The sequence below is a fragment of the Camelina sativa genome, chromosome 5 (genome assembly GCF_000633955.1).
Source record: "Camelina sativa cultivar DH55 chromosome 5, Cs, whole genome shotgun sequence".
Classification (NCBI taxonomy): domain Eukaryota; kingdom Viridiplantae; phylum Streptophyta; class Magnoliopsida; order Brassicales; family Brassicaceae; genus Camelina; species Camelina sativa.
Window position 1 is genome coordinate 8,044,919 of NC_025689.1, and position 18,158 is coordinate 8,063,076.

General features: G+C 43.0%; 2 protein-coding genes across 2 annotated transcripts; both read left to right on the forward strand.

The window, feature by feature from the left end:
• Window positions 53-2,708, forward strand: LOC104786108. Its single transcript, XM_010511440.2, has 3 exons — window positions 53-333; window positions 1,395-1,910; window positions 1,989-2,708. The coding sequence occupies exons 1-3, from the start codon at window positions 219-221 to the stop codon at window positions 2,567-2,569; spliced, it is 1,212 nt and encodes a 403-aa protein (XP_010509742.1). The 5' UTR covers window positions 53-218; the 3' UTR covers window positions 2,570-2,708.
• Window positions 5,195-7,141, forward strand: LOC104786110 (cytochrome P450 710A1). The gene has a single exon (XM_010511441.2). It carries the CDS (start codon window positions 5,458-5,460, stop codon window positions 6,949-6,951), a length of 1,494 nt encoding a protein of 497 aa, XP_010509743.1. The 5' UTR covers window positions 5,195-5,457; the 3' UTR covers window positions 6,952-7,141.

Sequence of the window (18,158 nt, forward strand, 5' to 3'; positions counted from 1 at the left end):
TATCAACTTTTTTTTAACATATCCTACAAAATCTCAATGGCTTTGGCTTTGGGTTGGATTAAACAATTATTCCGATTGTAAAAAAAAAAAATAAAGGAACAAAAAGAACAGCTGGAGGGATCTTGTTTAAAAGGACACTACACTTCCCAGCTTCCGCTCACTGACCAAAAAAGAACACGCAGAAACACTTTCAACTGTTGACAGAGAAAGTGAGAGAGATGGTGCTGTACAACAACAATGGTTGGAGATCGGTCTCCATTCTAATGTTTCTACTTGGTCTCTCCATCTTCTCCGCCGCAGAATCCGCCGGCAAAACTTCACCGGTCGAAGACGGTACGCTGTTCACTCACATAATCTCATTACTTTTCTTGGTTTTTTTTNTTTTTTTTTTTTTTTTTTTGAGTTATTGGGTATTAGTCATTGTGTTAATGGGTCGACGAAAGCATGATTCTTTTTTTTTTTTCTATGGTTATTTGTTCTCTGAAACCTAGACTCAGCCTCTCTGTTTCTAGAACAGAGGATTCGATATGGCCTTAAACTTAGTTCTTCTTTCTAAAACGGTTTGCTTGCAGATCTGGATAGCACAAAATCTGTATAAGGAATTAAAAAGTTATAACTTTTACTTGGATTTGTGAGTTAGGTTTTAGGGTAATCTCACTTCTTCTCTGTCAATGGGGTAAAATTCATATCCAATTTCAGCTGTCACAATCAGAAAGAAAACTAAAGTTTGTGGGTCTAATTCGTTTAATTGAAAAAAGCTGTAGGCCATCATCCTTTGTAAAGGAATAGAAAGCTCTCCTCTCAGCTCCTCGTTAGCTTCAATTCAAGTCTTCAATACTCAAAACTAGTTTATATTTTATCTTAAATTCCTAATTAGAAATAGCATTAAGTCATTAACCCATTAAACTATAGTTAATTTTCTCATTTCTTCAAATATAGAAAATAGATGAAAAAAAAGAAAGAAAGAAACGGTTCCCGCCATGTGCCCTCTTTTGTTGTTTTTGTCTGTTTAGTACTAATTTTCTTGTACAAAGACTCTAACCAAATAAAATGTATTGTCCTTTGTTTGACTAAAATAAAATAAGTATAAGCAACATTTGTTTACCTTCCCTGAGGAAAAGGGTACTTGTAAGTTGTAACTGTAGATACAAGACCACATATTCTATTCTAGTCATATGAATGTTGAGAGTCCCACACCGATACTTAATGCATGGGTCCGAATTATGAAATGGTTCAATTCTCGTGTCTCACTTCTTGCCCTTCAGTCTTTTCTTTTGTTATACGTCTCTGTCATATTTTATTTTATTTTTCTGACACTAATTTCTTAAATTCGGTGATTAGTTACGGTTTTTTTTCTCAATAGATATTTTTAACTAACGTTTTTGCTGTTCCAGGCTTAGTGGTTAACGGCGACTTCGAGACTCCACCGTCGAATGGCTTCCCCGATGACGACGGGATCATCAACGAAGCCTCAGAGATCCCGAGCTGGCGATCTGACGGCACGGTGGAGCTAATCAAATCCGGTCAGAAACAAGGCGGGATGATCCTGATCGTGCCTGAAGGTCGTCACGCTGTTAGATTAGGAAACGACGCAGAGATCAGCCAAGAACTGACGGTTGAGAAAGGTTCAGTCTACTCCGTTACGTTCAGCGCGGCTCGCACGTGTGCGCAGTTAGAGTCGCTGAACGTTTCGGTGGCTTCTTCCGATGAACCGATGGCGTCGCAGACCATTGACTTACAAACGTTGTATAGCGTTCAAGGTTGGGATCCATATGCATGGGCGTTTGAAGCGGTTGTGGATCGCGTCAGGTTGGTTTTTAGGAATCCTGACATGGAGGATGATCCTACTTGTGGACCTATCCTTGATGACATTGCCGTTAAGAAGCTCTTCACTCCTATTAAACCAAAAGGTAACGTTTCGAGTTTTTTCAAAACTAACCCCTTAATGTAACATTAGTAAAAACAAACGTAAATGTTGTACTTTACAGGTAATGCAGTAATTAATGGGGATTTTGAAGAAGGTCCATGGATGTTTAGGAACACGACCTTAGGTGTTCTGCTTCCGACAAGCCTCGACGAAGAGATATCGTCGCTTCCTGGATGGACAGTGGAATCAAACAGAGCAGTCCGGTTTATTGACTCGAACCACTTCTCTGTTCCTGAGGGGAAGCGAGCTATAGAGCTTCTGTCGGGCAAAGAAGGCATTATATCTCAAATGGTTGAGACAAAGGCGAACGCTCCGTATAAGCTGTCTTTCTCGTTGGGTCATGCTGGTGACAAGTGCAAGGAACCATTGGCTGTAATGGCTTTTGCTGGAGATCAAGCACAGAACTTTCATTATATGGCGCAAGCGAACTCGAGTTTCGAAGTATCCGAAGTGAATTTCACGGCGAAAGCTGACCGTACGAGGATAGCTTTCTACAGTGTTTATTACAATACGAGGACGGACGATATGAGTTCCTTGTGTGGACCTGTGATTGATGACGTTAAGGTTTGGTTCTCCGGGTCTAGTAGAAGTGGATTTGGTTTTCCGGTTTTTTTCCTTCTTCTCGCATTGGTTTTCATCTAGAAAATGTATTGGTAAGACCGGGATTCCAATGTTGTATGGCTATGTATGTATTGGGTTCAAGCTACTAGATATGAGAAACTAGCTATCTTTTATGCAATTCATGGTCGTTGAGATCAATGAGACTTCAACAATTGTAGAATTAGGCTATACAGTTTTATTATATAATATCTTTTATGCAACGATATTATATATTCATTGATCATATAATGAGTATCAATGAATCATGTGAATTGAAACCAATGTGTTAGTAATTGGAAGGGGAAGTCTGCAAAATTGAAGAAACAAAACGCTTTACTTACTATCCAAGCATATCTAGGTAAAGCAAAATATCACATTATGTACCCTAAAAGATGAGTGTATCCGTTTGATGACCATCTTCATTCAAACTTCTCAAAAAAATATCAGAAAGAAATAGATCTAGAAATTTTGGAAGTCTAGATTTTGGAATTTTGGAGACTAAAAATGTAGAATTCTATTCCACGGAACTAATAACGTTCATTGACTTCTACATATATTATAATACAAATAATTAGGGGAAGAAAGTTATCCAAATGTGTAATTATGATTTTGCTGATTTTTTATTGATCACCTTTCCAAAAATGATTCTTCAAAGTTCAAAACTTCAAAAATTGTATGTTGGAAGAAGCTAAGCTAAGCTGAAGAAAATAGAAAAATCAACATTCAAAAAAGTCCGAATCACAAGAGAAATTGTAATATGATTCTTTCTTTTTGGTCTTTTTTTTTTTTTGATAATGGATTTTATTCTTTTTTCTTCTTTTTCTCAAAAGTGTAATGTTTTTAGATACTTAACCCTAGGGCCAACTAAACAGATGATATATATATTAAAACGTCCTATAGGCTATAGTTATTATTTTACTAGTTTGTAATGGAAAACATTATCGAAAACTTCTTTGTCAAACAAAGAAAACATTATCAGCAACTATCAAGCAGTCACGTACACACAATGAAACTGATTTACATAAATAGTCAACGACGTTGATTCCCTCTATAGAAGAAAATAAACGGACAAAGGAAGAATCTTCTAAGCCAAAAAAACACGAAGGAAAATAATTCCTAAATATAGTTTTTTGTTTTTACGTCTAATCTTTATAATATGGTTTTATACCATGCATATATCTAAACAATAGTTGCCATGCTATATGAATCATATGATTAAAGAAGGGCTAACCATTAGAATAAGATGTATCTATTTCAAAAAAAAAAAAAAATGTACCTATTTCTGGTCCTGATCTACACACACTAACAATAATTCTATCAAATTTTTTAAGCTCAAGAAAGGAAATTGGGTAGTGCAAGTGCTTAGATTCGGATCCCAAAGTATGACATGAGAATGTTTGTAGATAGATTTTCTAAATATGATAGTGGTATCGTATCAGACTGATAGAAATTCTTAAACTAGTCCACTAAAAAGGAGAGAAGACGAAGACTCTTTCATTTATGTATACGACTTTTCTGATCGCATTTATTATATTTGCTATGCAACTAAATTAATAAATGAGTCGTTCAAGTTCTCTGTCACATTAAAATATTTCCGCCAATTATAGTTCATAACATACTTTTAGTTAATTGTTTTATACGACATTACTCATGCTTATCTATTTATATAGTTTGTGTTTATCTCAATTCAAAACATATTAGTTTCGGCCAAACATAATTACTATTATATTCATTCTGTTTATCTCACTCTTTGGATATTGAAAAAGTATACATGTTATAACAGATATATATTACTCTCTTTAAATGTAAATCAACTATTTATTTTTTTTGTTTTTCATGGATATGCAATCTACCGAGTTAGGGTGACGACACAACAACAACAACATAATTTAAAATTTTAAGTTTCATCTTCTAATCAGAATCTCGATTATTCGCTGTGTACGTGCATTAGAAAAGCTAGACAATTTATACATATATTGGACTGTAAATAAAAAACTCTAGAATTGCGCTATACGCAACTTAAAATGTCGTTATACATGAAAAGCTTTTAAAATAAGATGTTGTGATGGGCACGCGCATCGCACTATATAATATTCCGACATGATTGAAGCTTAACAAGATAATATTTAGAACATTTCAGAATATGTAAGCAGTTTATCAAAAAGAAAATAACTAAACCCAAAGCGTTATTATCATTGAACTATTTCAACTTTGATTTGTTAATGATCTTTTGATGATTTAGAGGAAACCAGGTTGATAGGTTATGAGCTTGTGCCCAGACTATTCCTTTTAAGGTCAAAGAGATGTTAATAATTAAAAACAAACAATTCATTTGGGAGTTGAAAACCAAAGTCATCTATTGAGATAACATCAAAATTTATCCAACGAACAGTATCTATTTGACAGTGATGTCTTGGAATCGTCAAGTCAACATACTCACAAGTTTTCAATAATATCGTATTATATATAAATTTTCTCTTTTTTCACTTTGTTATACTACAAGAGTCCTCTTTTTACAATGCCGGCTATAATTAAAAAAAAAAACTTAATGTGCTAGTATTAATTACAACTAACCAACTAATTAGAATTTAATTTCTTTATAAAACTGATCTTCACCAACAGCTCATGGTCAATTCATTATATACGTCTCTCTCTTTCTAACTTTCACATAGACAAGACATTCTTCTTGTCCCAATACCATTGCAATTTGCAAAACAGCTCCCAAAAACCTTAGAAAATTCTGCAAAACCCACCAAACAAAGAAGGGAACACCAAGAGACACAACAAGCAGTCATCAAGACAACAAAGCAAAACCCTCTTCTTCTTTTTATTCAATCATTTCCATTTATATACACAAAACCTCAATCAAATACAGAGCCAGAACCCATTAAGAGAAGCTTTAATAAAAAGAAGTAGAGAAACAAGAAAATATGGTTTTCTCTGTTTCTCTATTTGCCTCTCTCGCACCATACGTAGTCTCAGCATTACTTCTCTTCCTTCTCCTAGAGCAACTCTCTTACCTTGTCAAGAAACGCAACCTCCCTGGCCCTCTCTTTGTCCCTCCGATCATCGGAAACGCCGTTGCACTAGTCCGTGACCCTACTTCCTTCTGGGACAAGCAATCCGCCGCCGCGGGAATCTCAGGCCTCTCCGCCAACTACCTCATCGGAAAATTCATCGTCTATATCAAAGACACTGAGCTGTCTCATCAAATCTTCGCAAACGTTCGTCCTGATGCCTTCCACCTTATCGGACATCCTTTTGGAAAGAAGCTCTTCGGTGAACACAACCTCATTTACATGTTCGGTGAAGATCACAAGTCCGTTCGCCGTCAGATCGCTCCTAACTTCACTCCCAAGGCACTCTCGACCTACTCTGCCGTCCAGCAATTAGTTATCCTCCGTCATCTACAGAGATGGGAGGAGAGTACCTCCGGAGGGTCTCGTCCGGTGTCGCTGCGACAACTTGTCCGTGAATTAAACCTCGAGACTTCACAGACGGTTTTCGTTGGAACTTACCTTGACAAGGAAGCAACAAACAGGTTCCGTACTGATTACAATCTGTTCAATCTCGGAGCTATGGCGCTCCCATTCGACCTCCCTGGCTTCGCGTTCAGTGAGGCTCGCCGGGCAGTAACGAGGCTAGTGGAGACCCTCGCCATTTGCGCCGGAAAATCAAAAGTGCGGATGGCTGCAGGAGAAAAACCAACATGCCTAATCGACTTCTGGATGCAGGCCATCGTCGAGGAGAATCCACCGCCGCCGCACTCCGGAGACGAAGATATCGGCGGTTTGCTCTTCGATTTTCTCTTTGCCGCGCAAGATGCATCCACGTCATCACTTCTCTGGGCAGTGACGCTTCTTGAGTCGGAGCCGGAAGTGCTTAACAGAGTAAGAGAGGAAGTGGCCAAGATCTGGTCGCCTGAGTCCAACGCGTTGATCACCATCGATCAGCTTGCGGAGATGAAATACACGTGCTCCGTGGCTCGTGAAGTGGTGAGATACAGGCCTCCGGCAACTATGGTCCCGCACGTCGCAGCTACAGACTTCCCTCTCACGGAATCGTACACTATCCCAAAAGGAGCAATTGTCTTACCTTCACTTTTTGACTCTTCGTTTCAAGGGTTTACTGAACCGGACAGGTTCGATCCTGACCGGTTTAGCGAGACAAGGCAAGAGGACCAGGTGTTCAAGCGCAACTTCCTAGCTTTTGGATGGGGGCCTCACCAATGCGTGGGGCAGCGTTACGCATTGAACCACTTGGTACTATTCATCGCAATGTTCTCGTCTTTGTTTGATTTCAAGAGGCTTCGATCGGACGGCTGCGATGACATTGTGTACTGCCCCACGATATCGCCCAAGGATGGGTGCACGGTGTTCTTGTCTAGACGCGTCGCAAAGTATCCCAACCTTTCTTTAATCTGAGTTGGATTTTTCTTTAAAATTTATTGGTGGTGTGTTGTCTATTGCTATGTGTCTCTTGAAGTGAGAAGACATGTCATTTGTTTTACTTTAACCTTGTCATCACCATATCTGCATGTGTTGTCTTTTTTTTTTTTTGTTTACTTCTTCTTTTATTTGTCTCAGTGAATCAGTGATGTTATAATTTCATATATTTACCACTCGTTAAGTTATCGCTTTTTCTTTTGAATTCTTCCCACTTATGTATTCGATCACTTTTTTTTTTTTCTTAAAGGATCTTCATCACTTATGTATTCGATCACTCCAGTTATATATCAGTAAAATCATTTTATTCAGAGTGGTTTCGTGCTACTTAACTAAAGTTGTTTGACTCCTTTTGTTGTTTTATACCATATCTCGCATTCACAACGATCAATCCCCACCCACCCATTGTAAACTCTAACTCACAGGATTTTAAAACGATACCGAATGAGACGTTTCCCTCTACGAGTTGGCCTGACGGAGACAAATCCAGGGTTTTGTCGAGCTATAATAACTTTTTTCACACCTGAAATCGTCTTTTGAGATGTGTTCATTTGTTAGTTAAGCAGTCCATCGGACGGACATGTCTCCCAAAAGATTTTTAATTTTTTTTTAAAGAACATATAAAATTTGTGACAGGCATTCACGGAAGAATATATATTACAGTTCCATACTTCCATTATATTAGCTACCGTGATACGACCCAAAAAGAGATAAAAATTTATGATTTCACAACTCCAAATGTCACTTTCTAACTTACAAAACAATATATACAACCGGGTAAGTACTAAGTTCAATACTTCGAACGTTATATAATAATGTAGTGTATATTTATTTAATTACTTTGAAACAACAAACTATATCTCCCAACGCTCTCACTGACAAAAAATTAATTAGACTACATCTGACCGACAATATATTTTTTTTTTGTTGGTAGTCAAAAACAAACAAATTGTACAATAAATTAATTGTGTATGCAGCAACACGTGCAAAGCGTGACCATTGAGCGGAGATAAATCCATCACCATAGCACAAATGAATGATTGGCATAGATGGTAGAACCTGCAGGATGTAATATACATATAGTAAATATTTACATATAAATATCAAAATATTTTTATATGTAAATATTTTTTTAATATATAAATATCAAAATATATATATATATATATATATATATATATATATATTTTTTTTTTTACATATAAATATCAAAATATTAAAAAATATATATATAAATCGGGCGAGTGAATCCCACACGCGGCGATTTTTCTCTCCCCCTCTTTCTGATTACAACCTCGTGCGCCGACGTCGGGTCCTCTGTCAATTCCGGTGATGGTGAGGACCCCCGGCCCATGCTTCTTCATTCGTGACTTGTTGCATCATCCCGGCGAAGCTGTTGGACGAAATCAAGGGAGCAGTGGAGAGGAGAAGCATCTGCAAGACGCTGACGGTAAGAGCTCTACCGGAGGTGTTGCTACGCGAAGTGGAAGAGGGAGATTCACGGCGAGGAACGAGAGAAAAGGGTAGATAGATCTGGAGATTGGAGATGCTGGAGGTTTCACCAGATCGGTTATGATAGGGAGGTAGTCTCCGATCCGGTGAAGCTAAGCTACCGTCGACGGTTTTCTTATCTACTCTCTGCTGCCTTTCTCTCTCTCACGACTGAGCATGGATCCTCCACGACAAATGACAGATCGGATCTCTTCCTCCTTCTCAAAATGGTTTTACGGTGGCGGGATGACAACATATCTTGGATCACCATCTCCGTTCGGTTACCGTCGTCTAGATTCACCGGAAGTCCTGTTCTGGTTGAGTATCCGCAATTATGGATGGCGGCTGCAAACGAGTTTTTCGTTTGTAGATTAGGGTTTCACGTAGTGCCGGTTTAATCTGGTTTGATGTAACCCGACCGGTTTTGTTTTTCCAACGGTTTAGTCCGGTTTGATGTAAATGAGTTGGACCTTTTGGGATTTCTGTATGGGCCTACTCCGGAAATAGTCCACTGGCATTATATTTTTATAAATTGAATACTTTTTAACAAAAAAAAAAAATATCAAAATATTTATGTGGTAATTTGAAAATTTAAATGAAAAAGCTCACATGCTTCATATAGCATCAAAATATCGGTTACTCTGTTATTTGTTGAAGATGGAAACCTCAGAACAAAATAGACACGTTGTAGTAATGGAAATCATCCGAGCGTTACAACTTTTTTTTTTTTTTTTTTTTTTTTCGAAAAAGAGCGTTACAAACTTACAATGTTTTGACTAGAAAAGATTGAGATTCTTTTCTCATGGTGATTTAAACTATATATTATGATGGATCATGGGTGATAAATTAATTCTAGCTCTAATTGATATACCGTTTGATCGTGAAGCTCATGAATTGGAAAGTAAGGATTCGTTAAATTAATTAACTGAGACGGATTGTGAATAATAATTGATATGATATTATACGGATTTCTGCTTGTCAATAAGTGACTCGTGGATACGCATTCATGCACAGGACAGTACAGTGCTAATGACCAAGACTTCGAACGAAAGGGCACGCATCCCAAATTGGAAAGAGGAAAAAAAATAAAAAAGAAGAAGTGGTAACGTAGTCTCAATAAGCAGCACAATTTTGCCAAACATACATCCAAAGCTCCGCTATTTAATAAAATATGAGTATATGACCTCTATCATATTACATTAAGTCATTTAACTAGTTTGGTTTTCATCATATACACCTAATTAATATTTCTTAATTTTGTTTACTCACACGTTTTTTCTTCTTTATAACATGATATCAGTAATAATGTGATCTTAAGTTCTTAACATCCATTTCATGGACGGAAACAAAAATTTGAATTTGACATATAACGCATGCATGCATGCATTTCGGCAGGATTGACACGAGAGCATAAAGCATATGATAAGATAAGAGAATATGGGTATATATAAACAAGTGTTTCGTCTCGATCGTCAGTTACGTTTCAACTAAAAACTTGCAATTTATAACCGCAGCTCTGTTGGATATGGGTTTCACCCAGCCTTAACAGGCTTTCCTGCAGGCCCATTATCAAAACAGTCAACCCAAAAACCCAAGAAGGTAAACCGGCTAAATCCTACTTGTCGGGCCGATCAAGCTCCTAGAAGGCCCAATTAAGACGGACAGCCCAATAAATGACGGCCCGGATAAGAACGATCGCCGACTTTACTTGAGGACAATCCCACATCGATCCCGAGGCAGAGAGGTGAAACGTCCCATCAGCTATAAATACCAGGGGATCAGCTTGCAGAGAAGGGCAAGTAACATCGGGCAAGAGTCAGGAGTAAATCCGATTCTAAGCTATAGTTCAGTTAGTCATTTTGAGAAGCACAATTCTCTGTAATTAGCCACCCGGCTTATAACGGTTATATTGTAATTCGACGATCTTTGACTATCTTAATAAAAGTCCTTTGTTTCACCCTTTCTATTATATCATCCTCGAGCTAGTAGCTATACTAGTTCAACATTTGGTGCGCATCCAGGGAAACAAACAAGGAAAGCTTTTGAAGAAAGTCCAACATCGACGAAGCACATTTCGAGCAATGGCAGAAAGAGAAACGACGGGCAGCGACGGCTATGTGGCGGACACGCCGGACCGCATCCAGCAGGCCCAAGAGGAGCTTCCAATACCGCCGACCCGGCCCCCGACAACGCCGAACGGCTCGATCGGAGAAGGCACCAGCGCCCTCGACATAGGAGCACTAATGCGAAGCATCCTGGAAAAAATCGACGCCCAAGACAGAAAGACAGAGGAACGATTCGCCACTCTCTCTAGCGTCTGTGCAAAACTACAAGAAAATGCCGAACATCCAGACGGCACCAATAGAGCCGATCCCAATAGCGCCGACCAGAACCAGAGCGGGGAATTGGCCGAACTCAAAAGTCAAATGAAGGATGTCACAAGCAAGTTCCACCAAGCAACCAGCGCGGCACCTGATGTAGACCATATGTTGGAGCAGTCCCAAAAAACTCCATTTACTGCGCGAATCCGTCGGGTCGTCGTTCGCCCCGATTGCAAAATAAAGCACCTACCTCCGTATAAGGGAGATTCGGACCCAACTCACCATTTGACATCCTTCGAGATCGCAATCCATCGTTGCGAGTTTTCCCCGGAAGAGCTAGACGCTGGAAAGTGTCAGCTGTTCATCGAAAACCTGAGCGGCGACGCCCTCGGCTGGTTCTCCTCTTTGCCGCCTGACTCAATCGACAGCTTCCGTACACTCTCGCTAACCTTCTTGAAACAATACTCGATATTAGCCGTCCCCACCGCGACAATCGCCGATCTCCACAATATCGAGCAAGGGGAACATGAGCCGTTGCGAACATTCATGGATAGGTTCAAAAAGATTGCCACACAGGTAAAAGCACCCCATAGCGTTTCGCTTGCAGCCCTTCACAAGGCCCTATGGTACGAATCAACGTTCCGAAAGGATCTCAAGTTGAACAGATTCCCAACTTTCCAAGATGCCCTCCATCGAGCGGGAGTCCACATTGAACTGGAAGAAGAAAAAGTCATCTACGACAAAAAACGTGCTTCTACCGGAATTCAAGTGCCAACCGGCAAAGCAAAAGAGGTATACCACGAACCTCGCCAACACCTCGACAAAGAGTACCTCGCGGACAGTAAGAAGCGCGGCGCAACGTACCTCGTCAATGACGCCCCGCCAACCCCCGCAGTCAGTTCGTCAGCTATAGTACCGACGACCCCACCAAAACGGGCAAGAGAAGAGCCTGACCATAACTTGTATTGCGAGTTACATGAATACACCGGACACTCTACGCAGTCTTGCAGACACTTACAAAACGCGTTGCTGGGCAAATACCTCAACGGCGAGGTCAAAGTGGAATTACGCCAGTACAAGAGTAATGCCCCGCGAGGTCGAGGTCAAGGACGCCATGGACATCAAGGACGAGGTCCAAATAACCATTTCAACAATGGACCAGCGCCGAATAACCAGCCCGCAGCTGGCAACCAGGTGGGAGGACAAGAAAACCAACCGGCTGACGCGCCACCACCTCCAGCCCGCCGTAGAATTAATGTCATAAGAGGAAGTCTACCGTACGACCCTAACTGGCCTCGCGCCTTATATCCCGTCCACGACGTCGAGAGAGCCGAACGCGATTGGTTGCCCGGCAGAACACCTATATGCCGATCGTACTCTCCGATCATGTTCGGAGAAGAGGACACTGCCGAGCATCGGACTTCGCCCACTGGACCTGTCGTTGTTGAAATAAACATCGGCGATTGCTTAGTCCCGGATGTGTTGGTCGATACAGGAAGCTCCGTTAACGTCATCTTCCAGAGAGCACTCCCGCAGATAAAAGTCGACCTGCACTTGACCATGCCCGAAGTACAAACCTTGACTGGTTTCGATGGATGCTCTCTTACCTCTTTAGGAACGGTCATGCTCCCAATGAGGGTCGGTGGTACGGTTCACCTCTTTGACTTCGCAGTCGTCGACCGTCCAAGCGCGTATAATGCCATCCTTGGGACGCCTTGGCTCCATAAAATGAAAGCTGTGGTTTCCATCTACCATCAATGTGTCAAATTCCCAACGGAGTTCGGCACTTACACCCTCTACGCCGACCCAACAGCGACCCAATGGCCGCCCCGTCGCCGTGTTGACATGATAATGAGAGGATTGACAGCATGTAGAGATTCCGTGCGGTCAATCCGCGACTATGTAAAGGCCGGCACAGCTGCGGTCTGGCCAGTTAAAGTCCCACCCTTTGTACCTCCGATCACGTTCACAGCAAACGACTTGGCTGGAGTCAACTTCCCGCACAACGACCCTCTCGTCATCGAATTACACGTTGGAGAAAGCGAAGTAACAAGGATTATGATCGACACGGGAAGCTCCGTCAACGTAATCTTCCGGGATGTCCTCGACAAAATGGAGGTCAATAATAGAGAAATCAAACCATCGATCAGGCCACTCACCGGGTTCGACGGAAATTACATGATGACGTCCGGCACAATCAAGTTGCCAATTTACGTATCCGGCATACCCTCGTGGCACAAGTTTGTTGTGGTCGACAAGCCGGCTGTTTATAACATCATTCTTGGATCCCCCTGGATTCACGACATGCAGGCCGTCCCATCCACTTATCATCAGTGTGTGAAGTTTCCCCTGTCCGGCCAGATATTCACAATCAAGGGTAATCAATCAGACGCTAGGAACTGTTTCGTGATCGAATGTAAGTTACGGAAGGCCGCTGATTTATAGCAATCACAGCAAGCGCTGGGCGCGCCGCCAGCACCTAGCCCCGAGGAAATTCCGAGTCACCACCTGCTCGACGAGGTCAATATCGACGAGAGTGACCCAAAGCGGTGCGTTGGGATCGGTGCTGATCTCGACCCGGCAATAAGAATCGAACTGGTCCAATTCTTGAAGGACAACGCTTCCACCTTTGCCTGGTCTTTTGACGATATGGTTGGAATCAGCATGGACGTCACAAGTCATGAACTTAACGTCGATCCCACTTATAAACCCGTCAAGCAGAAGCGGCGGAAACTCGGACCCGAACGGTCTAAAGCGGTAAATGACGAGGTCAAAAAATTGTTAGATGCTGGGTCAATCATGGAGGTTAAGTATCCTGAGTGGCTAGCAAACCCGGTGGTGGTTAAAAAGAAAAATGGGAAGAACAGAGTCTGCATCGACTTCACGGATCTCAATAAAGCCTGCCCCAAGGATAGCTACCCGCTACCACATATAGAGAGGCTCGTCGAGGCCACGGCGGGCAACGCATTGCTCTCCTTCATGGATGCCTTCTCAGGATATAACCAAATCTTGATGCACACCGACGACCGCGAAAAAACCGCCTTTATCACAGATCAAGGCACGTTCTGCTACAAAGTAATGCCGTTCGGTTTGAAAAACGCGGGAGCCACCTATCAACGTCTTGTCAATAAGATGTTTGCAGACCAATTAGGAATAACTATGGAGGTGTACATCGACGACATGTTAGTCAAATCCGCAAACGCAAACGATCACGTCGAGCACCTGCGAAAGTGTTTTCAAACCCTGAATAAGTATAACATGAAACTCAACCCGGCAAAATGCTCATTCGGTGTGACGTCAGGAGAATTTCTAGGGTATATCGTCACGAAAAGGGGAATAGAGGCAAACCCGAAGCAAATAAAAGCCATACTCGACATGCCCTCGCCGCGAAACAAGCGCGAAGTCCAACGCCTGACCGGCAGGATAGCAGCTTTAAACCGATTCATTTCACGGTCAACCGATAAAAGCTTGCCGTTCTACCAATTGCTGCGATCGACGAACAAAGCGTACGAATGGACCGCCGAATGCGAGCAGGCGTTCGTCGAGTTAAAAACTTATTTAACCACCCCTCCCATACTTTCAAAGCCTGAGGAAGGAGAAAAGCTTTACCTATATATCGCCGTTTCGGGATCGGCAGTTAGCGGAGTATTAGTCAGAGACGACCGAGGCGAACAAAAGCCAATCTTCTACGTCAGCAAGACCCTCGACGGGGCTGAGTTGCGTTATCCGAACCTGGAAAAAATAGCATACGCCGTGGTAACTTCAGCTCGCAAGCTCAGACCCTATTTCCAATCACATACAATCGCGGTCCTGACGAACCAACCTCTGCGGCAAATTCTGCATAGCCCGGGACAATCAGGTCGCATGGCGAAGTGGGCAGTCGAATTAAGTGAGTACGATATCGAATATCTGGGCCGAACTTGCATGAAGTCTCAAGTATTGGCAGATTTCATTGTCGAGCTGCCCCAACATTTCACCTCTCCTAGCTCAAGCGAAGAGAACTGGTATTTGTACGTCGACGGAGCCTCATCGCAGCATGGTTCAGGAATTGGGATTCGCTTAACATCCCCAACCGGAGAGGTTGTTGAGCAGTCGTTCCGTCTCAACTTCAACGCAACAAACAATGAGTCAGAGTATGAAGCTTTACTTGCCGGAATGCGGCTTGCAGCAGGGATCGGCGTAAAAAGGCTTCATGCCTACTGCGATTCCCAGCTCGTCGCAAACCAATACAATGGAGAGTACGGTACCAAATGCGGCCGCATGGACGCATATTTAAAGATAGTAAAGGAGCTAGCAAAGGGTTTCGACCATTTCATGATCGACAAGATACCTCGAAGCGCCAACGCACCCGCAGACGCCCTGGCCGTCTTAGCATCAACCTCAGACCCGGACCTACGTCGGGTAATCCCAGTCGAGAGTATCTCAGTAAGTAGCATCGACTCTGGGGCTCAAGTTAACATCATATCTGCCGACCCGGCGGAACATGCCGACCTTGACGATGAGGCACAACCTAACCATGAGGCCAAGCTCGCCGCCGAACCCGCGGACTGGCGCCAAGAAATACTTCAGTACATCAGTGAAGGAGTAATCCCGGCAGATAAATGGCAGTCCCGACGCCTTAAAAAGAAGGCGGCACAGTACGTTATAGTCGAGGGACGCCTTTACCGTTGGAGCGCGGCCGGCATATTACTACATTGCATCTCGACAGAAGAAGCCCAGCGAGTAATGCAGGAAACACACGAAGGAGCCGGAGGAAACCACTCCGGTGGACACGCCTTAGCACTAAAAATCAGGAAACATGGAATATACTGGCCGACTATGGTCAGTGACTGCGAGCAGTTCGCCGTGAAGTGTGAAAAATGTCAGAGACATGCATCCGATATACACGCCCCGGCAGAATTACTCTCAACAACAACAGCGCCGTATCCGTTTATGAGATGGGCAATGGATATCGTCGGACCACTACCCGCGTCACACGGCAAAAAGTTCCTTCTTATATTGACTGACTACTTCACCAAGTGGGTTGAGGCTGATTCCTATAAGAAAATCCAAGCGAATGAGGTCCAAAACTTTGTCTGGAAAAATATAATATGCCGACACGGATTACCCTACGAAATCGTAACAGATAACGGATCGCAGTTTATATCCAAAAAATTCGATGATTTCTGCGCAAGTTGGCGTATCCGGCTCAGTAAATCAACCCCGAGGTACCCTCAAGGCAACGGTCAGGCTGAGGCGACCAATAAGACTATCTTAAGTGGCTTAAAAAAGCGGCTTGAAGAAAAGAAAGGCCTCTGGGCTGACGAGCTAGACGGCGTGCTATGGTCCCACCGAACAACTCCGCGAAGAGCATCAGGACAAACACCATTCTCGCTAGCTTATGGCCTGTAAGCAATGGCGCCAGCCGAAGTAAGCGTCGGCAGTTTACGCCAGACCATGTTAGTCAAGAACACCGAGCTAAACAACGAAATGCTCTATGACAGCCTCGACGAGATCGAAGAACTACGAGATCGCGCCTTGCTCCGAATTCAAAATTACCAGCAGGCGGCAGCTCGTCATTATAACAAAAAGGTCAACCTGCGATCCTTCAGCGAGGGAGATCTCGTTCTACGCAAGGTGTTCGAAAACACCGCCGAGCTCAACGCTGGTAAGCTCGGCGCAAATTGGGAAGGGCCGTACCAAGTATCCAAAATTGTTCGCCCGGGAGTTTACGAACTAGTTACCATGTCCGGCGAAGCTATTCCGCGATCCTGGAACGCCGGCAACCTTAAGCGCTACTTCTATTAAGAAATTTGTGTATTACGCATATTAAATTTCTATTTCCATCTAGGAGTATTCAGTATCTGTGTAACTTGAACTACGATCGGCTTGATCCTTTTTTTTTAAAAGGCGCAGCCACAACTTATGAATGCAATTTTCTGTGAAAATCCCCGCGTTCCTTTTTATTAAGCATATTGTCTTGCAAAATTCGACAAATATCATACAGGCAACAAAGAAAACAAAAAAATACACACCCAAACAGGGTCGGCAATTTGGCCAGTCGTGACGATTAAACAAAATAATAAAAAATGGCACTCCACGCGAGGTGCAGATCGTAAGCCGAGCTCCAACCATTGCTCGCAAATAAACCAAGGCCGATAAGCGAAATAAGCCGCCACCAGCGCGCAACCTCTTCGGTTCCAAGGTAGGGAATAAGCCGAGCTTTAATACGCGAATCCAACGCTTCTCGCTCCCAAAATCTGACAGTCACATCCTGCAAAAGCAGACACAAAAAAAACGGTTCCGAACAAAGACTTTCGGCTCGACACAATAAGATGAGAGACGTCTCACTGTCGAGAATAACCCAAACATAACATAAACACCCGAAAATAAAACCCGCCAAGCGGGTAAAGCGTTCAACAAAAAAAATAACACCAACCGTAATACAAAAGTTCCGAGAATAATACGTAACCCAACACACGGGTACCAAAAAAAAAAAAAAAAAAAAAGGGGGAACGGTTCATCAACCGGTAAAGACATATAATACGCCGAGCACCCTCAGCGACTCTCACGGACTCTACGGCTGTAGGCACGAACTCGATCACGGAGCCAGAAAGGCATCACACGAAACTTCCCGAACCCAAATCGCTCCCAATCCTCTGGCCCAGCCTCCAATTTCCGCATCCCCATCTCGAGGTCCATAATCTGCTTGACCAGAAACTCATGCCGGCGACGGTAGGCCCGGTGCTGAATCTCGATCTACCAGTAACAAGAAAGAAAAAAAAAAAAAGCAAAGTAGTTAGAAGGTCGAAATTAGATAATAGAAAGCGCAACATGACGAACTAACCGTCCTAAACCAGCCAACCGCCAAACGCCTTTCGTCAGGACTCAAGGACTGAAGGAACTCCACCGGAATCTCAGCAACACCCGGCACGAAGTTCCGCGGCAGTGGCCGAAACGGTGGTGACGCCGCAGCAACGGATGGGCTTCTCCACGGAAAGAACAGATCATGAGGACCAGCTTCAACAAATCGACCCGACCCATCACTAGGCTGAGCCGGATCGACACGAACTGGCGACGGAGAACGGCCAGTTCGAGGACGACCGAAAACAATCCGTTCACTGCGATTCACCGGAACCCATTCCCCCGAGTCATCGGAGCTACTCATGATCGAAGCAGAGAAGGAGGAAGGAGAGTATGAAGCAAGGAAAGATTGTCAGCAAACTGAAATAAAGAAAAGACGAAGAGAACGTTGCGTGACCCACTTTCGCCCACCCACGCCTCCCTTTATATATAGCAAAGACAGGACAGAAGTGAAGCGACACGACGGTTAACTAGAAAACCATCAACTTTACCGCATTTAATGCACCTCCCTCCCCAGCCAACCGTCGCCTC

What these genes read in the sequence shown, in the direction of transcription:
- LOC104786108 (XM_010511440.2), top strand. Translation starts at nt 219, where the DNA reads ATGGTGCTGTACAACAACAATGGTTGGAGATCGGTCTCCATTCTAATG. An exon ending in AACTTCACCGGTCGAAGACG is followed by an intron (nt 334 to 1,394) that starts GTACGCTGTTCA and finishes TTGCTGTTCCAG; the next exon opens with GCTTAGTGGTTAACGGCGAC. An exon ending in CACTCCTATTAAACCAAAAG is followed by an intron (nt 1,911 to 1,988) that starts GTAACGTTTCGA and finishes TGTACTTTACAG; the next exon opens with GTAATGCAGTAATTAATGGG.
- LOC104786110 (XM_010511441.2), top strand. Translation starts at nt 5,458, where the DNA reads ATGGTTTTCTCTGTTTCTCTATTTGCCTCTCTCGCACCATACGTAGTC.